A 20,198-nucleotide genomic window follows, 5' to 3' on the forward strand; every position below is an offset into this window, starting at 1 on the left:
CAACTTTTACTCTGCTTTTATCTGTCGAACAAAGTACAAATCTAACTTTGATTTCTGCTTCTTGATTAATTCATAATGTTAACAGTTGAAATTAAACGACGCCACTGACAGTCTTGAGCAACAGTTATGACGGTAAATTAAACGACGCCACTGACGGTCTTGAGTAACAACATACAGATGGTAACAAAGGCTCATTTCTGAGCAGTCATTCAACTAACTACTATAGAACAACAATGTTCACAGCACAAATTGTGCCTTAAGTTACCTTCTGTCTTATGTACTGTACAATGCCATGAGAAAGTATTCACACCCTTTGACTTTTTCCACATTTTGTGCTGTTACAGCCTGAATTGAAAATGTATTGCATTTTTTTTTATGTCACTGGCCTACATACAATAGTGCATAATGTCAAAGTGGAATTATGTTTAATTAATTGTACAAATCAATTAAAAATGAAAAGCTGAAATGTCTTGAGTCAATAATTATTCAACCCCTTTGTTATGGCAAGCCTAAATAAGTTCAGGAGTAAACATTTGCTTAACAAGTCACATAATAAGTTGCATGGACTCAATCTGTGTAACAAATAATAGTGGTTAACATGATTTTTGAATGACTACCTCATCTCTGTGCCCCAAACATAATTATCGGTAAGGTCCCTCAGTCGAGCAGTGGATTCCAAACACAGATTCAACCACAAAGACCAGGGAGGTATTCCAATGCCTCGCAAAGAAGTGCACCTATTGGTAGATAGGTAAAACATAAAAAAAAGAAGAAGACATTGAATATCCCTTTGAGCATGGTGAAGTTATTAATTACACTTTGGATGGTGTATCAGTACACCCAGTCACTACAAAGATACAGATGTCCTTCCTAACTCAGTTGCCGGAAAAGAAGGAAACCACGTAGAGATTTCACCATGAGGCCAATAGTGACTTTAAAACAGTTACAGAGTTTAATGGTTGTGATAGGAGAACTCTGAGAATGGATCAACAATATTTGTAATTACTAAACAATACTGACCTAATTGACAGTGAAAAGAAGGAAGCTTGTACAAATTGTTTGTTACAATTGTTACAAATAACACAAGACATGAATCCTGTTTGCAACAAGGCACTAAAGTAATACTGCAAAAAAAATTACAAAGCAAATTGCTTTTTGTGCTGAGTACACAAATCCAATAATACACATTACTGAGTACCACTCCATATTTTCAAGCATTGTTGTGGCTGCATCATGTTATGGATATACACTACCGGTCAAAGGTTTTAGAACGCCTACTCATTCAAGGGTTTTTATTTATTTTTACTATTTTCTACATTGTAGAATAGTGAAGACATCAAAACTATGAAATAACACATATGGAATCATGTAGTAACCAAAAAAGTGTTCAACAAATCAAAATATATTTTATATTTGAGATTCTTCAAACAGCTACCCTTTGCCTTGATGACAATTTTGCACACTTGGCATTCTCTCAACCAGCTTCACCTGGAAGGCTTTTCCAACAGTCAGTCTTAAAAGAGTTCCCACATATGCTGAGCACTTGTTGGCTGCTTTTCCTTCACTTTGTGGTCCGACTCATCCGAAACCATCTCAATTTGATTAAGGTCGGGGGATTGTGGAGGCCAGGTCATCTGATGCAGCAACTCCATCATTCTCCTTGGTAAAATAGAGCCTGGAGGTGTGTTGGGTCATTGTCCTGTTGAAAAACAAATGATAGTCCCACTAAGCCCAAACCAGATGGGATGGCGTATCGCTGCAGAATGCTGTGGTAGCCATGCTGGTTAAGTGTGCCTTGAATTCTAAAGAAATCACAGACAGTGTCACCAGCAAAGCATCCCCTCACCAAAACACCTCCTCCGTGCTTTACGGTGGGAAATACACATGCGGAGATCATCCATTCACCCACGGTTAGAACCAAAACTCTCCAGTTTGGACTCCAGACCAAAGGACAAGCAAGTCTTTTCTTCTTATTGGTGTCCTTTTAGTAGTGGTTTCTTTGCATCAATTCGACCATGAAGGCCTGACTCACACAGTCTCCTCTGAACAATTGATGTTGAGATGTGTCTGTTACGGAACAGTTGATGTTGAGATGTGTCTGTTACTTGAACTCTGAAGCATTTATTTGGACTGCAATTTCTGAGGCTGGTAACTAATGAACTTATCCTCCGCAGCAGAGGTAACTCTGGGTCTTCCATTCCTGTGGTGGTCCTCATGAGAGCCAGTTTCATCATCGCGCTTGATGGTTTTTGCGACTGCACTTGAAGAAACTTTCAAAGTTCTTGAAATGCTCCGTATTGACTGACCTACATGTCTTAAAGTAATGATGGACTGCTTATTTGAGCTGTTCTTGCCATCATATGGACTTGGTCTTTTACTTGGTCTCTCTATCTTCTGTATACCTTGTCACCACCTTGTCACAACACAACTGATTAGCTCAAACGCATTAAGAAGGAAAGAAATTCCACAAATCAACTTTTAAAAAGGCACACCTGTTAATTCAAATGCATTCCAGGTATCTACCTCATGAAGCTGATTGAGAGAAAGCTGTCTGTGTGTGTTTGTGTGTGACCAAAGCTCTATTTGAAGAATCTCAAATATTAAAATAATTTGGATTTGTTTAACCCTTTTTTTGGTTACTACATGATTCCATATGTGTTATTTCATAGTTTTGATGTCTTCACTATTATTCTACAATGTAGAAAATAGTACAAATAAAGAAAAACCCTTGAATGAGTAGGTGTTTTAAAACTTTTGACCGGTAGTGTACTTGTAATCGTTAAGGGCTGAGGAGTTTTGCAGGATAAAAAAGAAACGTAATGGAGCTATGCACAGGCAAAATCTTAGAGGAGAACCTGGTTCAGTCTGCCAGACACTGGGAGATGAATTCACCTTTCAGCAGGACAATAACATAAAACACAATGCCAAATCTACACTGGAGTTGCTTACCAAGAAGACAGTGAATGTTCCTGAGTGATCGAGTTACAGTTTTGACTTAAATCTGGTTGAAAATCTATGGCGCCACTTGAAAATTGTTGTCAAGCTATGATCAACGACCAATTTGGGAGAGGCTGAAGAATTTTGAAAAGGATAATGGGCAAATGTTACACAATCCAGGTGTGGAAAGCTCTTAGAGACTGTTTGAATCTGGTTGTGGCTAAGGTTAGTCCATTGTTGATATAGTCCCAAAATGTTTTGCATGTCAGCAATCAAGTTTTCAAGATATGTAACTTTCAACATACAGAAATACAGCCGGTATGATGCTTTCAAATCAAATCAAATCAAATTTATTAGTCACATACACATGGTTAGCAGATGTTAATGCGAGTGTAGCGAAATGCTTGTGCTTCTAGTTCCGACAATGCAGTAATAACCAACAAGTAATCTAACCTAACAATTCCACAACTACTACTTATACCACACAAGTGTAAGGATAAAGAATATGTACATAAAGATTATGAATGAGTGGTGGTACAGAACGGCATAGGCAAGATGCAGTAGATGGTATAGAGTACGTATATACATATGAGATGAGTACTGTAGGGTATGTAAATAAAGTGGCAATGTTTAAAGTGGCTAGTGGTACATGTATTACATAGATGGAAGATGCAGTAGATGATATAGAGTACAGTAATACATATGAGATGGGTAATGTAGGGTATGTAAACATTATATTAAGTGCATTGTTTAAAGTGGTAGTGGTACATTTTTACATAATTTCCATCAATTCCCATTTTTTAAGTGGCTGGAGTTGAGTCAGTATGTTGGCAGCGGCCGCTAAATGTTAGTGGTGGCTGTTTAACAGTCTGATGGCCTTGAGATAGAAGCTGTTTTTTCAGTCTCTCGTCCTGTGATGCACCTGTACTGACTCGCCTTCTGGATGATAGCGGGGTGAACAGGAGTGGTTGGGTGGTTGTTGTCCTTGATGATCTTTATGGCTTCCTGTGACATCGGGTGGTGTAGGTGTCCTGGAGGGCAGGTAGTTGCCCCGGTGATGCGTTCTGCAGACCTCACTACCCTCTGGAGAGCCTTACGGTTGTGGCGGAGCAGTTGCCGTACCAGGCGGTGATACAGCCGACAGGATGCTCTCGATTGTGCATCTGTAGAAGTTTGTGAGTGCTTTTGGTGACAAGCCGAATTTCTTCAGCCTCCTGAGGTTGAAGAGGGCGTGCTGGCGCTTCTTCACGACGCTGTCTGTGTGGGTGGACCAATTCAGTTGTCCGTGATGGTACGCCGAGGAACTTAAAACTTTCCACCTTCTCCACTACTGACCCGTCGATGTGGATAGGGGGGTGCTCCTCTGCTGTTTCCTGAAGTCCACAATCATTCCTTTGTTTTGTTGACGTTGAGTGTGAGGTTATTTTCCTGACACACACTCGAGGGCCCTCACCTCTCCTGTAGGCGTCTCGTCGTTGTTGGTAATCAAGCCTACCACTGTAGTTGTCATCCGCAAACTTGATGTTTGAGTTGGGGCGTGCATGGCACGCAGTCGTGGTGACACGGGAGTACAGGAGAGGGCTCAGAACGCACCCTTGTGGGGCCCCAGTGTTGAGGATCAGCGGGGTGGAGATGTTGTTACCTACCCTCACCACCTGGGGGCGGCCGTCAGGAAGTCCAGGACCCAGTTGCACAGGGCGGGTCGAGACCCAGGGTCTCGAGCTTGATGACGAGTTTGGAGGGTACTATGGTGTTAATGCTGAGCTGTAATTGATGAACAGCATTCTCACATGGGTATCCTCTTGTCCAGATGGGTTAGGGCAGTGTGCAGTGTGGTTGCGATTGCGTCGTCTGTGGACCTATTGGGTCGGTAAGAAATTGGAGTGGGTCTAGGGTGTCCGGTAGGGTGGAGGTGATATGGTCCTTGACTAGTCTCTCAAAGCACTTCATGATGACGGAAGTGAGTGCTACGGGGCGGTAGTCGTTTAGCTCAGTTACCTTAGCTTTCTTGGGAACAGGAACAATGGGCCTCTTGAAGCATGTGGGAAAGCAGACTGGGATAAGGATTGATTGAATATGTCCGTAAACACACCAGCCAGCTGGTCGCGGCATGCTCTGAGGACGCGGGCTGGGAATGCCGTCTGGGCCTGCAGCCTTGCGAGGGTTAACACGTTTAAATGTTTTCACCCTCGGCTGCAGTGAAGGAGAGCGCAGGTTTTGGTAGGGGGCCGTGTCAGTGGCACTGTATTGTCCTCAAAGCGGGCAAAAAAGTTGTTTTAGCCTGTCTGGGGAGCAAGACATCCTGGGTCCGCGACGGGGCTGGTTTTTTTGTAATCCGTGATTGACTGTAGACCCTGCCACATACCTCTTGTGTCTGAGCTGTTGAATTGCGACTCGATTTTGTCTCTGTACTGGGACTTAGCCTGTTTGATTGCCTTGCGGAGAGATAGCTACACTGTTTGTATTCGGTCATGCTTCCGGTCACCTTGCCCTGGTTAAAAGCAGTGGTTTCGCGCTTTCAGTTTCACGCGAATGCTGCCGTCAATCCACGGTTTCTGTTGGGAATGTTTTACGTTGTGTGGGTACGACATCGTCAATGCACTTCCTAATGAACTCGCTCACCGAATCAGCATATCGTCAATATTGTTGTTGACGCAATGCGGAACATATTCCAATCCGCGTGATAAGCAGTCTTGAAGCGTGGAATCAGATTGGTCGACAGCGTTGAACAGACTGAGCGCGGGAGCTTGTTGTTTTAGTTTTTGTTTGTAGGCTGGACAAACAAATGGAGTGTAGTCAGCTTTTTCCGAAAGGGGGCGGGGGAGGCCTTATATGCGTCGCGGAAAATTAGTATAACAATGATCTAGGGTTTTTCCAGCCCTGGTAGCACAATCGATATGCTGATAGAATTTAGGGAGTTTTGTTTTAGATTAGCCTTGTAAAATCCCAGCTACGATGAATGCAGCCTCAGGGTGTGTGGTTTCCAGTTTACAAAGAGTCAGATAAAGTTCGTTCAGGGCCATCGATGTGTCTGCTTGGGGGGGAATATATACGGCTGTGATTATGATTGAAGAGAATTCCCTTGGTAGATAATGCGGTCGCATTTTTTGTGAGGAGTTCTAGATCAGGTGAAGAATGACTTGAGTTCCTGTGTGTTTGTATGATGATCACACCACGTCTCGTTAATCATAAGGCATACCCCCGCCCCTCTTCTTACCAGAAAGATGTTTGTTTTGTCGGCGCGATGCATGAAAGAACCAGCTGGCTGCACCGACTCCGTTAGCGTCTCTTGAGTTAGCCATGTTTCCGTGAAGCAGAGCACGTTGCAATCCCTGATGTCTCTCTGGAATGCTACCCGTGCTCGGATTTCATAACCTTATTGTCAAGAGACTGGACATTGGCGAGTAGTATGCTAGGGAGTGGAGCGCGATGTGCCCGTCTCGAAGCCTGGCAGGAGACCGCCTCGTTTGCCCTTTTACGGCGTCGCACAGAGTCACCGGTGGGATCAGATCCATTGTATTGGGTGGAAAGCAAACACTGGATCCGTTTCGGGAAAGTCATATTCCTGGTAGGAACGATGATGAGTTGACGTTAATCGTATATTCAGTAGTTCCTCGACTGTATGTAATGAAACCTAAGATTACCTGGGGTACCGATGTAAGAAAATAACACATAAAAAAACAAAATACTGCATATTTTCCAAGGAACGCGAAGCGAGGCGGCATCTCGTTTCGGCGCCGGATGTTGAATTCAAAGTTATATCTCCAATTTCCATGTGTCCTATTTTGTGCTCGAAGTTCAAAAAGTTTACCAAAATAAGCTAGAAATGTTATTATTAAACATTCAGTGGAAAGTTTTAAGGACGTTATTATAAACTCAAAATATCATTAATAAACCCAAAAAAAAAACAGTGTCACATACATTGTTTTATTGTCACATACCGGATAGGTGCAGTGAAATGAAGGATCCAGAGTAAAACGTTGTCAGAACCTCACTGCAACCTAAAAATGAACGTTCCCAAAACATTCAAAATGTTCACTTCTGTTCTCAGAACATTTTAAAAAGCTTAGTTTTACCAGGTTATGAAACGTATGGCTTCGTTCCTACAACCAATGTGAAACCAAAAACACATGTTCCCACAACTTGTGCTAATGTGCCAAACGTGCTATTTGGGTAGCCTGGATGTGCTGCAGACTTAGGATCTGTTCCAGGCTGCGGATCACCCCAGACGGTGGAATACAGAGGGGAGCAGCTCAGCTCCTCTGCCAAAAGGAGGTTGAATTGGCTTTGGAGCCATCTTGGTCAGGGTTGACCAGCTTCTTTACTGGTTGCTGCCTTTTTTTGTGTGTGTGTGTGTGTGTGTGTGTGTGACCAAAGCTCGAGTCTGGACTCTGAATGGTCTGGTGCTGACAATTTAGCTCGTAGTGTCACTGGAGGTTAAGCACTTAAACAGCTGAGATCGCAATTGAGTGTACAGGTGTATTTTATCCCGCAATAAGCTATTGATTTATTATGAATGCAAACAATAGAAGGTAAAAAGGCTTGTAAATGTACTTTTAACTTGTGACCATCTGGCCTATTTGTCTTATTGACTGACTCAGACGGCGTGCCACAACAATGGCTCATCTATTTGGAAATCTCAGACCTACAGGGCAGCGTTCAGGTGTCTTTACCGTTTTCATGGTGTGACAGCTGGTAGTGGGATCCCCTCCCTAGGGTTTGCTCACATTGTTACTCATGTAGACGCTGGTCCCAGTGGTGTGTGTGTGTGTGTGTGTGTTATTGATAGAGAAGACCTCAGTGACTTCCTTGGAGATGAAGGCAGGGGGCTGAATTGTGTCTGTCATTCTGTCAATGATATTATGTACAGTATGATTCCAGCCATGCCACGGTGTGGCTGATGTGAGCACATACACATGTATCTGTGTGTTAGTGAGTGAGTGTGTTTGTGTGTCATGAATGGAGGAGACTCGGATCCCACCCACTGCAGTCTCACTTCCTGGTAGTGCCTGGCTGTTTCTGCAGCAGAGTATAGTTCTGGCCCCCAGCCAAGCCAGCCTCCCTCCCAGACTCAGGCTGCATCCACTGCTGCTGCCGCTGTGGAGGCAGGGCTGCAGGGAGCAGTGTCCTGTTACAAACTGTGACTCGCCTGTCTCTTTGTGAGCTGCACGTACCGCTAGGGAGGAGGAGGAGAATAAGGGGGGGGGGTGTTGGTCCAGGAAGAGGGAGGCAGAACAGGCACTGGCTGTAGAGGAGAGGAGGGGAAAACCCTACATAAGAAAGAAGCCCAGACTTGGCATCCCGGGAGCCCCCAAGAGAGCTAAGGAGAGGAGAGCAGGCTGTCTGACGGAGTGACTGGCTGGCTGGCTGAGTGACTGAGCATGACAGGTAAGGGAAGGCAAGCAGAGCCCAGAGCCCTATGAATATTTCAGCAGGCTTTGGTTTCGCCCCCGACCTCCATTGTCCTCTCGCATCACACAGGGGCTCATCCCTCTCCACCTTACGCCATAGAGCTAACCTTCCCTCCTCCCCTCCCATTCCCTCTCTCCTCTCCCCATTTAGTCATTTTCATATTATATCATTAGTAGCCATGCATTTTTTAACACTGAGGCCACCTGCTTTAACTGTGCTAGCTGTAGCTGTCCTTTGCCTGTGCTGTGTCATCTGCTGGAGGCAGTAAAGAGAAAGTTATTGAGTATGCATCATAAGCCTGCAGTCTGTCGGACAGCTACTGTGTGTAAAGTGCGAGCGGGAAGGCTGTTTCATTAACAAAGTAATGGGATGGCGTTCATGTGGACTCGTTGTTGAATAATTAGGTAGGTTTAAATGAATGAATGATCACACTTAATTCATTACCAGAAACGTTTCAATGAGGTGTTTTAGTTTGTGACATGGGGATGGGTGGAGTAAACCTCCTTAGCTGTGGTTGTTTTGTAACCTGGCAGTGTTATTTACATTTGCTGCAGAGGCGATTTGAAATCTTATCAATGCTTTACTCAGCAGATTTCAAATTGTGACCAAGGTTATAAAGCACGCCATGGTTAATTGACAGCATCAGCCAAGTAATTCAATTTGGGAAAAGAATCTTGCTGGTTATTTCCCTAATGAAAAACGATACCTAAGTCCCCATAAAATCCAATAGCTATTTGTCATGTCGGAGTATCCAGTTTGACATGTTCTTTCATTTCCCCTCCTGCTGAATAAAAACCTCTTACAGATGTTGGGATTTTTAAAGTCAAACTCTCCACTCTGCCCAATTTTGAATATGTGTGTTTTTCCACAATATTTCTGACTGAGAGATGAGATAATTGGTTCATTGACAGGCAGAGTAAATAGGCATGTCAGTCAGAGTTTGCATTATACTCAGAAATCATGTTGGCAGTACTGCATGGCAGAGATGCATATTAGTCCAGGTAGAATTGTCGTATGCAAATAAATGGCTCTTGGTCATTTGAATGGCATATGATGATAACGAATACGGGAATGTTATCAACTAACAAACAGTCGTCAACTCAGCATTATACTGTATGTACAGCATGCTGTTGCATTGTCACAAAATCTGATCTAACAGCATTGTTTTGTTGAAAGACATTTGAAAACATTGTCAGACTTTTCAGTTACAGGGCATCCTATCTGATATTGCACAGTTAAGCATTGGAGCTGAAACAGAGGATTGAATTGGACAGCCAAATTATGTCATCCCAGTGAAGGACGAGGGGTTAGGGTCTAGCCAGCATCACACAATGGCGAAGGTGCATAAAGATGTAGTAATTCAGAAATGACGTCATTGTTTTACCACTATTCAATGAGTTTTTAAAGTACGGCGCGCGACATGGTTCAATGCGCTAATGATTCAGCACAATATACTTTTTCAAATTGCCGGCGTCTTGGAGCTAGAACTGGGGTACCCAGGTATAATGTGCTAATGACAACACACAAGAGTAAAGGAGGCCAGTGTACAATACAGTTAACTTAGCAATCGAGGCATTTGTGTTAAGTGCATGAGGGCCGTCATCTTTATGAACCTCCGCTATTCTTCAGTGATGTAGAGAAAAAATCTTCAAAACGGGTTTGGCCTCAGTTTTGTTTCAAGCAAATACAGCTTTTCATCTCTGTCAGAAACCCCAGCACTGTCATTTTTGGTGTTGGAATCTAAGACCAACATACTGTTTGTCAAGGAAGTAGCCTAGTGTAATCTTTATTAGCAAAAACAAACACATAAAGCTTGGAGAATTATGCAAATTCCTGCTACTGCACTGGGTGAACAACAAAACACCTTTTGTTCCATGCTCCTGACACCTTCTCTATCTGTCACTTTTTCCTTCTCCCGCTCTCTCTCCCTCCCCATTTCCCCCACTCTCTTCCCCCACTCTCTCCCCCTATCTCCCAGATGACAACGTGTCTTCGGGCAGCACCATGGAGGTGGACGACCGCCTGTCCCACCTGGAGCAGCGTGTCCAGTTGCAGGAGGATGAGCTCCAGTTGCTGAAGGCTGAACTGGCCGACGCGCTGCGCAGACTGGGTTACTGTGAGGAGCTGACCCAGCCGGGGGCCGGAGCTGGGGGGAGGAGGCCTACCGTGGCCGCACCCACCAAGAGTGAGAGGCTGGGGAGCTAGGAGGCTGGGACCACGTTAGACCATCGTAGTCTCGTCGACATACAGTTGAAGTCGGAAGTTTGCGTACACTTAGGTTGGAGTCATTAAAACTTGTTTTGCAATCACTCCACAAATTTCTTGTTAACAAACTATAGTTTTGGCAAGTCGGTTAGGACATCTACTTTGTGCACGACACAAGTAATTTTTCCAACAATTGTTTACAGACAGATTATTTCACTTATAATTCAGTGTATCACAATTCCAGTGGGTCAGACGTTTACATACGCTAAGTTGATTGTGCCTTTAAATAGCTTGGAAAATTCCAGAAAATAATGTCATGGCTTTAGAAGCTTCTGATAGGCTAATTGACATAGTTTGAGTCAATTGGAGGTGTACCTGTGGATGTATTTCAAGGCCTACCTTCAAACTCAGTTCCTCTTTGCTTGACATCATGGGAAAATGAAAATAAATCAGCAAAGACCTCAGAAAACAATTGTAGACCTCCACAAGTCCACGTTCATCTGTACAAACAACAGTACGCAAGTATAAACACCATGGGACCACGCAGCCGTCATACCGCTCAGGAAGGAGACGGGTTCTGTCTCCTAGAGATGAACGTACTTTGGTGCGAAAAGTGCAAATCACTCCCAGAACAACAGCAAAGGACCTTGTGAAGATGCTGGAGGAAACAGGTACAAAAGTATCTATATCCACAGTAAAACTTGTCTTATATCGACATAACCTGAAAGGACACTCAGCAAGGAAGAAGCCACTGCTCCAAAACCGCCATAAAAAAGCCAGACTGCACATGGGGACAAAGATCGTACTTTTTATGTGGATATATTGTATGGATATATTGAAGCAACATCTCAAGACATCAGACAGGAAGTCAAAGCTTGGTCGCAAATGGGGTCTTCCAAATGGACAATGACCCCAAGCATACTTCCAAAGTTGTGGCAAAATGGCTTAAGAACAACAAAGTCAAGGTATTGGAGTGGCCATCACAAAGCCCTGATCTCAATCTTATAGAAAATTTGTGGGCAGAACTGAAAAAGTGTGTGCGAGCAAGGAGGCCTACACACCTGACTCAGTTGCACCAGCTCTGTCAGGAGGAATGGGCCAAAATTCACCCAACTTATTGTGGGAAGCTTGTGGAAGGCTACCCGCAATGTTTGACCCAAGTTTAACAATTTAAAGGCAATGCTACCAAAGTACTAATTGAGTGTATGTAAACTTCTGACCCACTGGGAATGTGATGAAAGAAATAAAAGCTTAAATAAATCCTTCTCCCTACTATTATTCTGACATTTCACATTCTTAAAATAAAGTGGTGATCCTAACTGACCTAAGACAGGGTATTTTTACTAGGATTAAATGTCAGGAATTGTGAAACTGAGTTTAAATGTATTTGGCTAAGGTGTAGGTAAACTTCCGATTTCAACTGTACTAGCTGTAATAGGAGAGTCTAGAAGCTTGATATGTGAGGCTACTACTACTGAGGATGTTGCATTATAAACCTGATGCACAAGGTGTGGAGAGTGTTGGTTGCCAGCCAGGGGGAATTGTTTTAAGATTGTCATACCAAGGATCATATGGCTATGTGATTTGGAATCAGCTTAAYGTATCAAAAAATATATATAAAAATTTGTTGATTTAAACATTTCATTTGTCCCATAGAAACGCATTGAATAACAGCTTCATACATGGATGAACAGATAGAAAAATAATTTTAAAAAATCTAAAGGAAGTTTGTTCTGAAGTGTCTCTCCTATATCTGAGAGCTATAAGAAAGATCAGGAAACTATATATATTTTTTACATGTATTTAAAGATGAGACTTGCAATGGAGATAAACCATGTACTACTACTGTATGTAGTCTTTGGTAAGAATTTGCAGTGTCGATTGAAAAACTTCAACAACATACATCTGTTTACTGAACCATTCTCTCCCTCTTGATGCCAGTGCGCCAACACCTGCAAGCCTTACCATCCAAGCCTCTCACTCTCAGCAATGGTTATGTCCAGCAGAAACGTACGGGGGGATACCCTTCCTCCCCCTCTTCTCCCAAAAAGGAAGTGTCGCTGTCAATCAAAAGGTACACCATTGTCCGAATGTGTGGATCTAATACTGTTTTTCTTGGTATACTTCTAATGTGCATTTCCAAACTCAACCTTAGGGTGGCAGTGTGGCATTGAATCTACTGTACAGTAGGCACTGTAAACTAATGACTGGGGACATTTCTTGCCTTTCATATCCCTCTCAATACCCTGGTTCACTCTTCACCCTCCCCCTCTTTCCACCTCTCGTCTTTTTCCTCTTCCTTCTTCCCCCTCTCACCTATCCTCCCCCACCAGGAAGAGCATGTCGACAGAGCGTCTCTCCACGGCCAGGAAGGAGATGGTGTCTGACAGCAGAAGCAGAACCACCTCGTCCAGCAGCTCCGCATGTGGCAGGAGCAGGTGACAGTTTGAAACAAGCACAGACACCGCTAACCCGCTAAACACAGACACTGACTCAGCTAAACCTCGAAACACTGACACAGCAATCACTCCTGCTCTTTCTGGCTAACTGAGAGATCATGGTGTGCAGCCAAGCAACCCTCTGACTGACAATGATGTAGTCATTGGCTAGAGAGGACCAAAGCAGGGAGCACCTTAGCACTGCATTCTCACATAATGTAAGTTTATTCTTAGGCCGCTCAGTGTTACAGTTAACTATGTCCCTCTTTTATCCACAAGGAATCTGTAGCCGTAGCTCACATCAGTGCTAATATACATCTGTGCATACCTCATATACATCTGTACAGTCGACCCGACATCTGAGAATGGGTGTACAGCTCATCTCTGATCTCTGGGGAAAATATCAAGACCGCTTGCCACATCCTGAGCAGCCATATCTGCCTCCCTTGCCAGATATATACTGTAAATACCCTTTCTCTCTCCCTTTTCGATCAGACAGGTGACATATGGTGTGGGTCTGTGTTCTTCCCAGCTCTTCCTCGGGCTGACATTTGAATTCTGACAGTAGAGGTCCCAAGGTCTCGGTGTGGTTTTGTTGACGTCCAATTTTGGACACTCTGATAAGTAGACCGATCGTTGCTTTTAACCTCTCGCTGTTCAGATCAGATGACAAAGGATCATTAAACACTTGTGTGAATGCACCACGGATGCATAGCCTTGTAACACTGTGGTGTTGTATTTCTGTGGAGAGAGCATGTGAATGCACGCTGGATGTCTAGTGAGGAGAGGAGACAGTCGGGGAGGGTGGTGATATGATCCCTCTATGTTGACGACTTACGTATAGAAATACAGATCTGCTGATGTGTTTTAACATGTACTTCCATCATTTTAGTCCGGTGCAGTGTTATGTAGGTTACTGTATTTAACAGCATCATTATTTACATACATCTAAGTAATGGTGAACACAGCACAGTTGATTAGTAAAGGAAGATGCATGGTTGGTTGCTTGTACCGAACATAAACGCCCCACACCTGCTCATTGTTTGAATAGTAGATAACAAGATCTGATTGGTTTTATGGAGGTGCTATTAAGCTTTGAAAGACAGATGGATACAGTCAGTCCGTCCACTCCCTCCTCCATCAATGAGCTCACTCTGCTGAGGGTGTCAAATTTCAGGGGTGTAGGTAAAGGAGGTGTGGTTACCGAGCAGAGGGGAGGTCCAGCAGAGTAAGGAAGCGCCTCCCCATTGGTGGAAAAAGTGCCCAGTAAAGTTAACTGCATCATCAAGGAAGCCTGTTAGTTGTCGACAGGGTTCTGTTTTGTGAACCACCTTGCCAACACTGTGCTGTTACCTAACGGAAAAGTTACCATGAAGCGATCACCCAGGTAAAGGAATGCTTTATACTTAAACAGTTTGCAGTTAGGAAGGAGATTGTTTAAAAATCCATTTTGGGTGGATGGATCGTTTTTCCAACAGGAAGCAGTAACTTTAAAAACAAATGTGGTCATGCAGACCTTTTGATGGTTTTATTTTCAGTGGGGTTTGGGGAGGGGCAGCACAGAACAAAGGTCAATTGTGATTTACAACAAACTGTTAAAGGTGCAATATGCAGAAATCACTCTGCCATTTCCTGGTAGAAAAAAAACGAATAGTTTGCACAGAGAACATATATACTGCTTCTTAGACTTGCTTTCAATGAATGACAGATCTATAACTCACATTTCTATATGAATTTGGTCAGGTCGCCCAAAAAGTAACATATTGCCGCTTCAAGAGCCACAACGTTTGGTCAAAATGCATATTGTAATGCATATGCATATTTGTATGGTTTTGGAAGCATAAAGCACCTTATCTTTCATATCGGCAACAAATCATTTTCAAAAAAGCTTAAAGTTAAATTGATACACACCTTTTATAAGGTTATGGTTACCGTATTTCCATGTTACAGCGCTGATTACTGAAGACAGACGGAAGAAAGAAGCCACCACCTGTGCTAATTTGCTTTCTAGCATGCTCCGAACACCTGTGTGTAACGGAAAAAGTACGCCAGAAAAGGGTTGTAACTGAAAAATACTATAGGCTGCAACTGTGTTAAAACAGTGTACAGTAAGTATATATTTTGCATTTGTGAAATTGTTTTAATGTGATGTGAAAGTAGAGGGCTTTATGTTTCCAAAACCGTATTGCAAGCGAGGATTATTAACGTTACTAAACATTAAAACAGAGCGCCGGGATTGTAGTTCACATGGTCCCAGGTTAGCTTAATATTGGACTAAAGGAGCCTAACAGTACTCCTTAGTCCAAGGACCTTACATGTTCTGTTTAAAGGGTGAATTGGCTCTGGAAGCCAAAACAATCAAATACTCCATCTAGACGTGAATCGATTCTCAATTGCGTTACGGTTCTAGAATCAATCATAAATCCCTCTACTTTCATATAACCTCAAAATAATTTCACAAAACACACTGTACACTGTTTGAACTGGTTTTAACACAGTTGCAGCTGACAGTATTTTTCAGTGACATCACGTTTGTGTTGTATGTCTTCTGTTTACACACAGGTGTTCAGAGACGCAGATAGCTGATTAGCACAGGTGTCTTCCCTCTGTTTTCTGTAAACAAGTGCTGTAACATGGAAGTATGGGTGCGTGGTGACCCTAGAAAAGTGTGTAGTAATTCAACCTTTTTTAAAAATTATTATTATTATTTTTCGCTGATATAGTCCTTATGTTACCAAAACTGTATCGCAAGCGATGCGTGTTCATGTTCAGACAGAGCATCGGGGCTCTTAACTAAACCCCCTGATCGGAAGATACCTTTGTGAATAGACACTAGAGTTGGCGTCTATGAATAGGCTAGGGGGAGCGCTGTCCTGTTCCAGTTTTGGGCAGATCCTTAATTACATTACGGGTTTGTGAGTCAACAAACCAAAAAGAATGGGCATTTTTTCCACATGGGCTTGATTTTGTATGACAGAGAGGGGCTTACTTAACATTCCCCCCTCGCTGTTACAATGTTTCATTGTGATCGTGGGTGGCTGGTTTGGATTACTGATTCCTCTTGCTCTGCAGAATGGCTATTGATTGGCACTTTTGCTCATCCACGTGCATTAAACATATCGACTGACGCACCCTGATTGCAGACTGGCTCGATGGTATAGCTGAGCCTGAGGACGAGGAACAGATTGTATTCAATGTATTTGAATGGCAAATTTGATTCAGGGGTCTGAACGCACATGCAAATACTGGTTGAGGAAGAGCTCATGATATCCTGTTTGACCACTTTTCTATCTCTCTATGCTGATTTGTCATACAGTGTTTGATACAGTAGGCTCTCAATCACTTCGCTGCTGGGATAACACAGCTCACTGAGTGCCTAGCATTCATTTGCTCTGAAAATCTCAGCCGTATTGTCTTGAGTGCACAGGAACCTGACTAAAACCACTCTCTCCACTGCTGCATCACCATCCAGTAATTGCCTGAAACACTCAAACCGCAAGACCACTACATTATTGGCCACAATTTCTGTTTGCTTTATGCTAGACAACTGTTCACATCAGTACAGACTCCATCATGCATGTCTTTTACTAATTGAGATAACACAATAGTATCACACGTTCCATGTCCTCTCGTTTTACATGTGGAATGTAGTCTTGCTCTTTGAAGTCCATGTAAAATGATGAAAAGCTACAACAATCTGTACAGGAGGCCATTATGGATGTATTGTTCTCTGTATTCCTGTAGCACCTGGAATTTACTCGATAATGATGCTAGGCAATAGAGTATTTTCTGGTACTTACTTCAAAGAATTCAACATAATAAGTAACTATCTTGTACCAAATAGTACAGATTGCCACTTGTTTTAATGAATTGAAAAGAAACAAACACACAGATCATAAATATCTACCAAGTAAATGCCTTTGTGGCTTTGGCTCTTTCAGCGTCTCTCATTGGACACAACAGGGCCTCTCCTCTTTTTGAAAGCCGCAGGCAGGGAGACAAACAGGTATTTTCTTAACCACTTTAAAGAGAGCCCTTCCCCGGCTGTCTCTGGTTGCCCCACAAACAACCAGTCTCCAGATGTAATACACTGTAGTGGATGAATGCTCTGCCAAGGACAGAAATATAAAATCCTCACTGTTTACTTCACCCTTTTGGGTTTTCAGTCTGTCGACCAAAATTGATACTTGGTGTGTGCTGTGCCTTGCGAGTATCCAAACTTTTTTTTATTGTCCCAAATGTACTACAATACATCTTCAGTTTGAATAGCAAGAATGAATAAAGCAAGCTGTCAAAGAACAATCTTCAGTGGTATTGTAATTGTATCCAGAGTCTCCCTCCAAACTGAATAACCTACTGCACTATACTTTCGGATGGTTAAGATGGCCTTCGTGGCTATTTCACGCAATTCATGTTCCCGACAAACTGAGAGGGATTGTTTCTCCTAGAGTCTCTCTTATCTTACTTATCATCACTCCTGTGACTGTGTTGCCATGGTACTCTCAAACTGTCCTACCTCGGCAATCTGTCAGTGGCCTTGACAGAAACTCATTACTTTTCAGCTCTTGTAGGGTAGTGCTGGAGAGGCCACTCTATAGGATATTGACTGTCGTGTTGTCTCTGTCACTCTCTCTTGCTCTTTATTTCTTTCTCTACCACTCTCTCTCTCACAATAACTCTCCTTATTTTTCCATTTCTCTTGTATTTACGGCTACCCATATCTCATCACGAATACAGTATTTTCCCTTCCGCATTGTGTTTGCGTCTGTGAACACTGTATGTTATATGTGTATGTTGTCTATATGCGCTACAGTATGAGCTACTGATTTTAATCTTGCAGCACTATTTGGATAATGCTAAACGTGCATTGTGGAGCTGGTAAATGGGCTCTACTGTAATTCTACTGTAGATTTTTTTTTAAATTAAAAAAAATGTAAGTAGGCAGTCAGGAATAAAGGATGAGGTCACTGAATAATTGAGTCCATTGCAGCAACACCACGAGTTAAAAAAACTGCGTCTCAGAAACGTTAACTGCTCAGTGTCTTAACAGTCACCTTGATGTGTATGACAATCCACTAATATCTCTTTTTTCTGTTTCAGCAAAGAATGCGCTGTCAATGCAGGTACGTCCTAGCACAGCCACAGGCGTGTGTGTGTGTGTGTGTGTGTGTGTGTGTGTGTGATTCCTTTACCATACTCGGCACCCTTTATACCTCACAGTTTGACGAAAGAATACAGTGTACCAAAGATAATTCATTACATGCAAACAAAAGCATTTCCAGGCACTGAGCATTTTTTTCATTTATGTAACCTTTTATTTAACTAGGCAAGTCAGTTAATAACCCTCCTAGGCCGTCATTGTAAATAAGAAGTTGTTAACTGCCTTGTTCAGGGGCAGAACGACAGATTTTTACCTTGTCAGCTCGGGGATTTGATCTAACAATCTTTCGGTTACTGGCCCAACGCTCTAACCACTAGGCTACCTGTCGCCCCATAACAAATAAGCATTGCCCAGGTTACTACACGGAAATCCATGAAACAGGAGCACCGAAGTAAAGAATGAACATGCCCAATAAACAACAACCAATAGCCTGTCTGTTATTGTTGGGGGCTGTATTCATTTTTAACAAGCCAATTACCTGCATTTTCCCTTGTCCTCTGAGTGCTTGGGTAAATGATTAGGGAGCGCAGAGCTGCATGGTCAGAGCCAGAGAGCACAGCGCACTGCTCCTTTATTGAGCTCAATTGACTCACAGCAGCCGCAGCACTATAATGCCAACCATAACCGCAATTAGTTTTTATATGATGTCATGTCAGCCAAGAGAGACGCTATTATGGGTTACCCTGAGTAATTGTAGTGCCTCAAATAAAAAAAAATCTGCAAAGCTTCAGAACAGTTTGAAATGACATACACTAAAGCTATATACGGTGCATTCGGAAAGTATTCAGACCACTTGACTTTTTCCACATTTTGTTACGTTAAAGCCTTATTTTAAAATGGATGAATATTTTTCTTTTTTTTAATCCATCTACACACAATACCTCAAAATAACAAAGCGAAAACAGGTTTTTAGAAATTTTTGAAAATGTATACATAAGTATTCAGGCCCTTTGCAATGAGACTCGAAATTGAGCTCAGGTGCATTCTGTTTCCATTGATCATCCTTGGAGATGTTTCTACAACTGTATTGGAGTCCACCTGGGGTAAATTCAATTGATTGGACATGATTTGGAAAGGCACACACCTGTCTATATAAGGTCCTACAGTTGACAGTGCACGTCAGAGCAAAAACCAAGCCATGAGGTCGAAGGAATTGTCCGTAGAGCTCCGAGACAGGATTGTGTCGAGGCACAGATCTGGGGAAGGGTACCAAAAAAATGTCTGCAGCATTGAAGGTCCCAAGAACAGTGGCCACCATCATTCTTAAATGGAAGTAGTTGGGAACCACCAAGACTCTTCCTAGAGCTGGCTGCCCGGCCAAACTGAGCAATCGGGGAAGAAGGGCCTTAGTCAGGGAGGTGACCAAGAACCCGATGGTCAATCTGAAAGAGCTCCAGAGTTCCTCTGTGGAGATGGGAGAACCTTCCAGAAGGACAAACTTCTCTGCAGCACTCCACCAATCAGGCCTTTATGGTAGAGTGGCCAGACGGAAGCCACTCCTCAGTAAAAAGCACGACAGCCTACTTGGAGTTTGCCAAAAGGCACCTGAAGACTCTCAGACCATGGGAAACAAGATTCTCTGGTCTGATGAAACCAAGATTGAATTCTTTGGCCTTAATGCCAAGTCCTCCAAGTCTGGAGGAAACCTGGCACCATCACTACGGCAAGGCATGGTGGTGGCAGCATCATGCAGTGGGGATGTTTTTCAGGGACTGGGAGATAGTCAGGATCGAGGCAAAGATGAACAGAGCAAAGTACAGCGAGATCCTTGATGAAAACATGCTCAAGTGCGCTCAGGACCTCAGACTGGGGTGAAGGTTCACCTTCCAACAGGACAACGACTCTAAGCACACAGCCAAGACAAAGCAGGAGTGGCTTTGGGACAAGTCTCTGAATGTCCTTGATTGGCCCATCCAGAGCCAGGAAAGGAACCCGATCGAACATCTCTGGAGAGACCAGACGCTCCCCATCCAACCTGACAGGCGCTCCCCATCCAACCTGACAGGCGCTCCCCATCCAACCTGACAGAGCTTGAGAGTATCTGT

At 43.2% G+C, this 20,198-nt stretch overlaps 1 protein-coding gene across 5 annotated transcripts in view; it reads left to right on the plus strand.

Moving 5' to 3' along the window:
• The window catches only part of LOC111960529 (echinoderm microtubule-associated protein-like 2), a 34,725-nt gene that overhangs the window by 5,336 nt on the left and 9,191 nt on the right, over nt 1-20,198 (plus strand). For 2 of the 5 annotated variants that reach the window (XM_023982557.2, XM_023982558.3), the window contains exons 2-5: nt 10,328-10,534; nt 12,496-12,628; nt 12,888-12,992; nt 18,093-18,115. In XM_023982557.2, coding sequence (XP_023838325.1) covers nt 10,328-10,534; nt 12,496-12,628; nt 12,888-12,992; nt 18,093-18,115 — 468 coding nt within the window. Of the gene's footprint in view, nt 1-8,189; nt 8,326-10,327; nt 10,535-12,495; nt 12,629-12,887; nt 12,993-14,264; nt 14,380-18,092; nt 18,116-20,198 lie in introns of those variants that run through there. The other 3 variants (XM_023982559.2, XM_070438117.1, XM_023982560.2) reach the window with 3 other exon arrangements.

Source organism: Salvelinus sp. IW2-2015, linkage group LG4p (genome assembly GCF_002910315.2).
Source record: "Salvelinus sp. IW2-2015 linkage group LG4p, ASM291031v2, whole genome shotgun sequence".
NCBI classification, from domain to species: Eukaryota; Metazoa; Chordata; class Actinopteri; order Salmoniformes; family Salmonidae; genus Salvelinus; species Salvelinus sp. IW2-2015.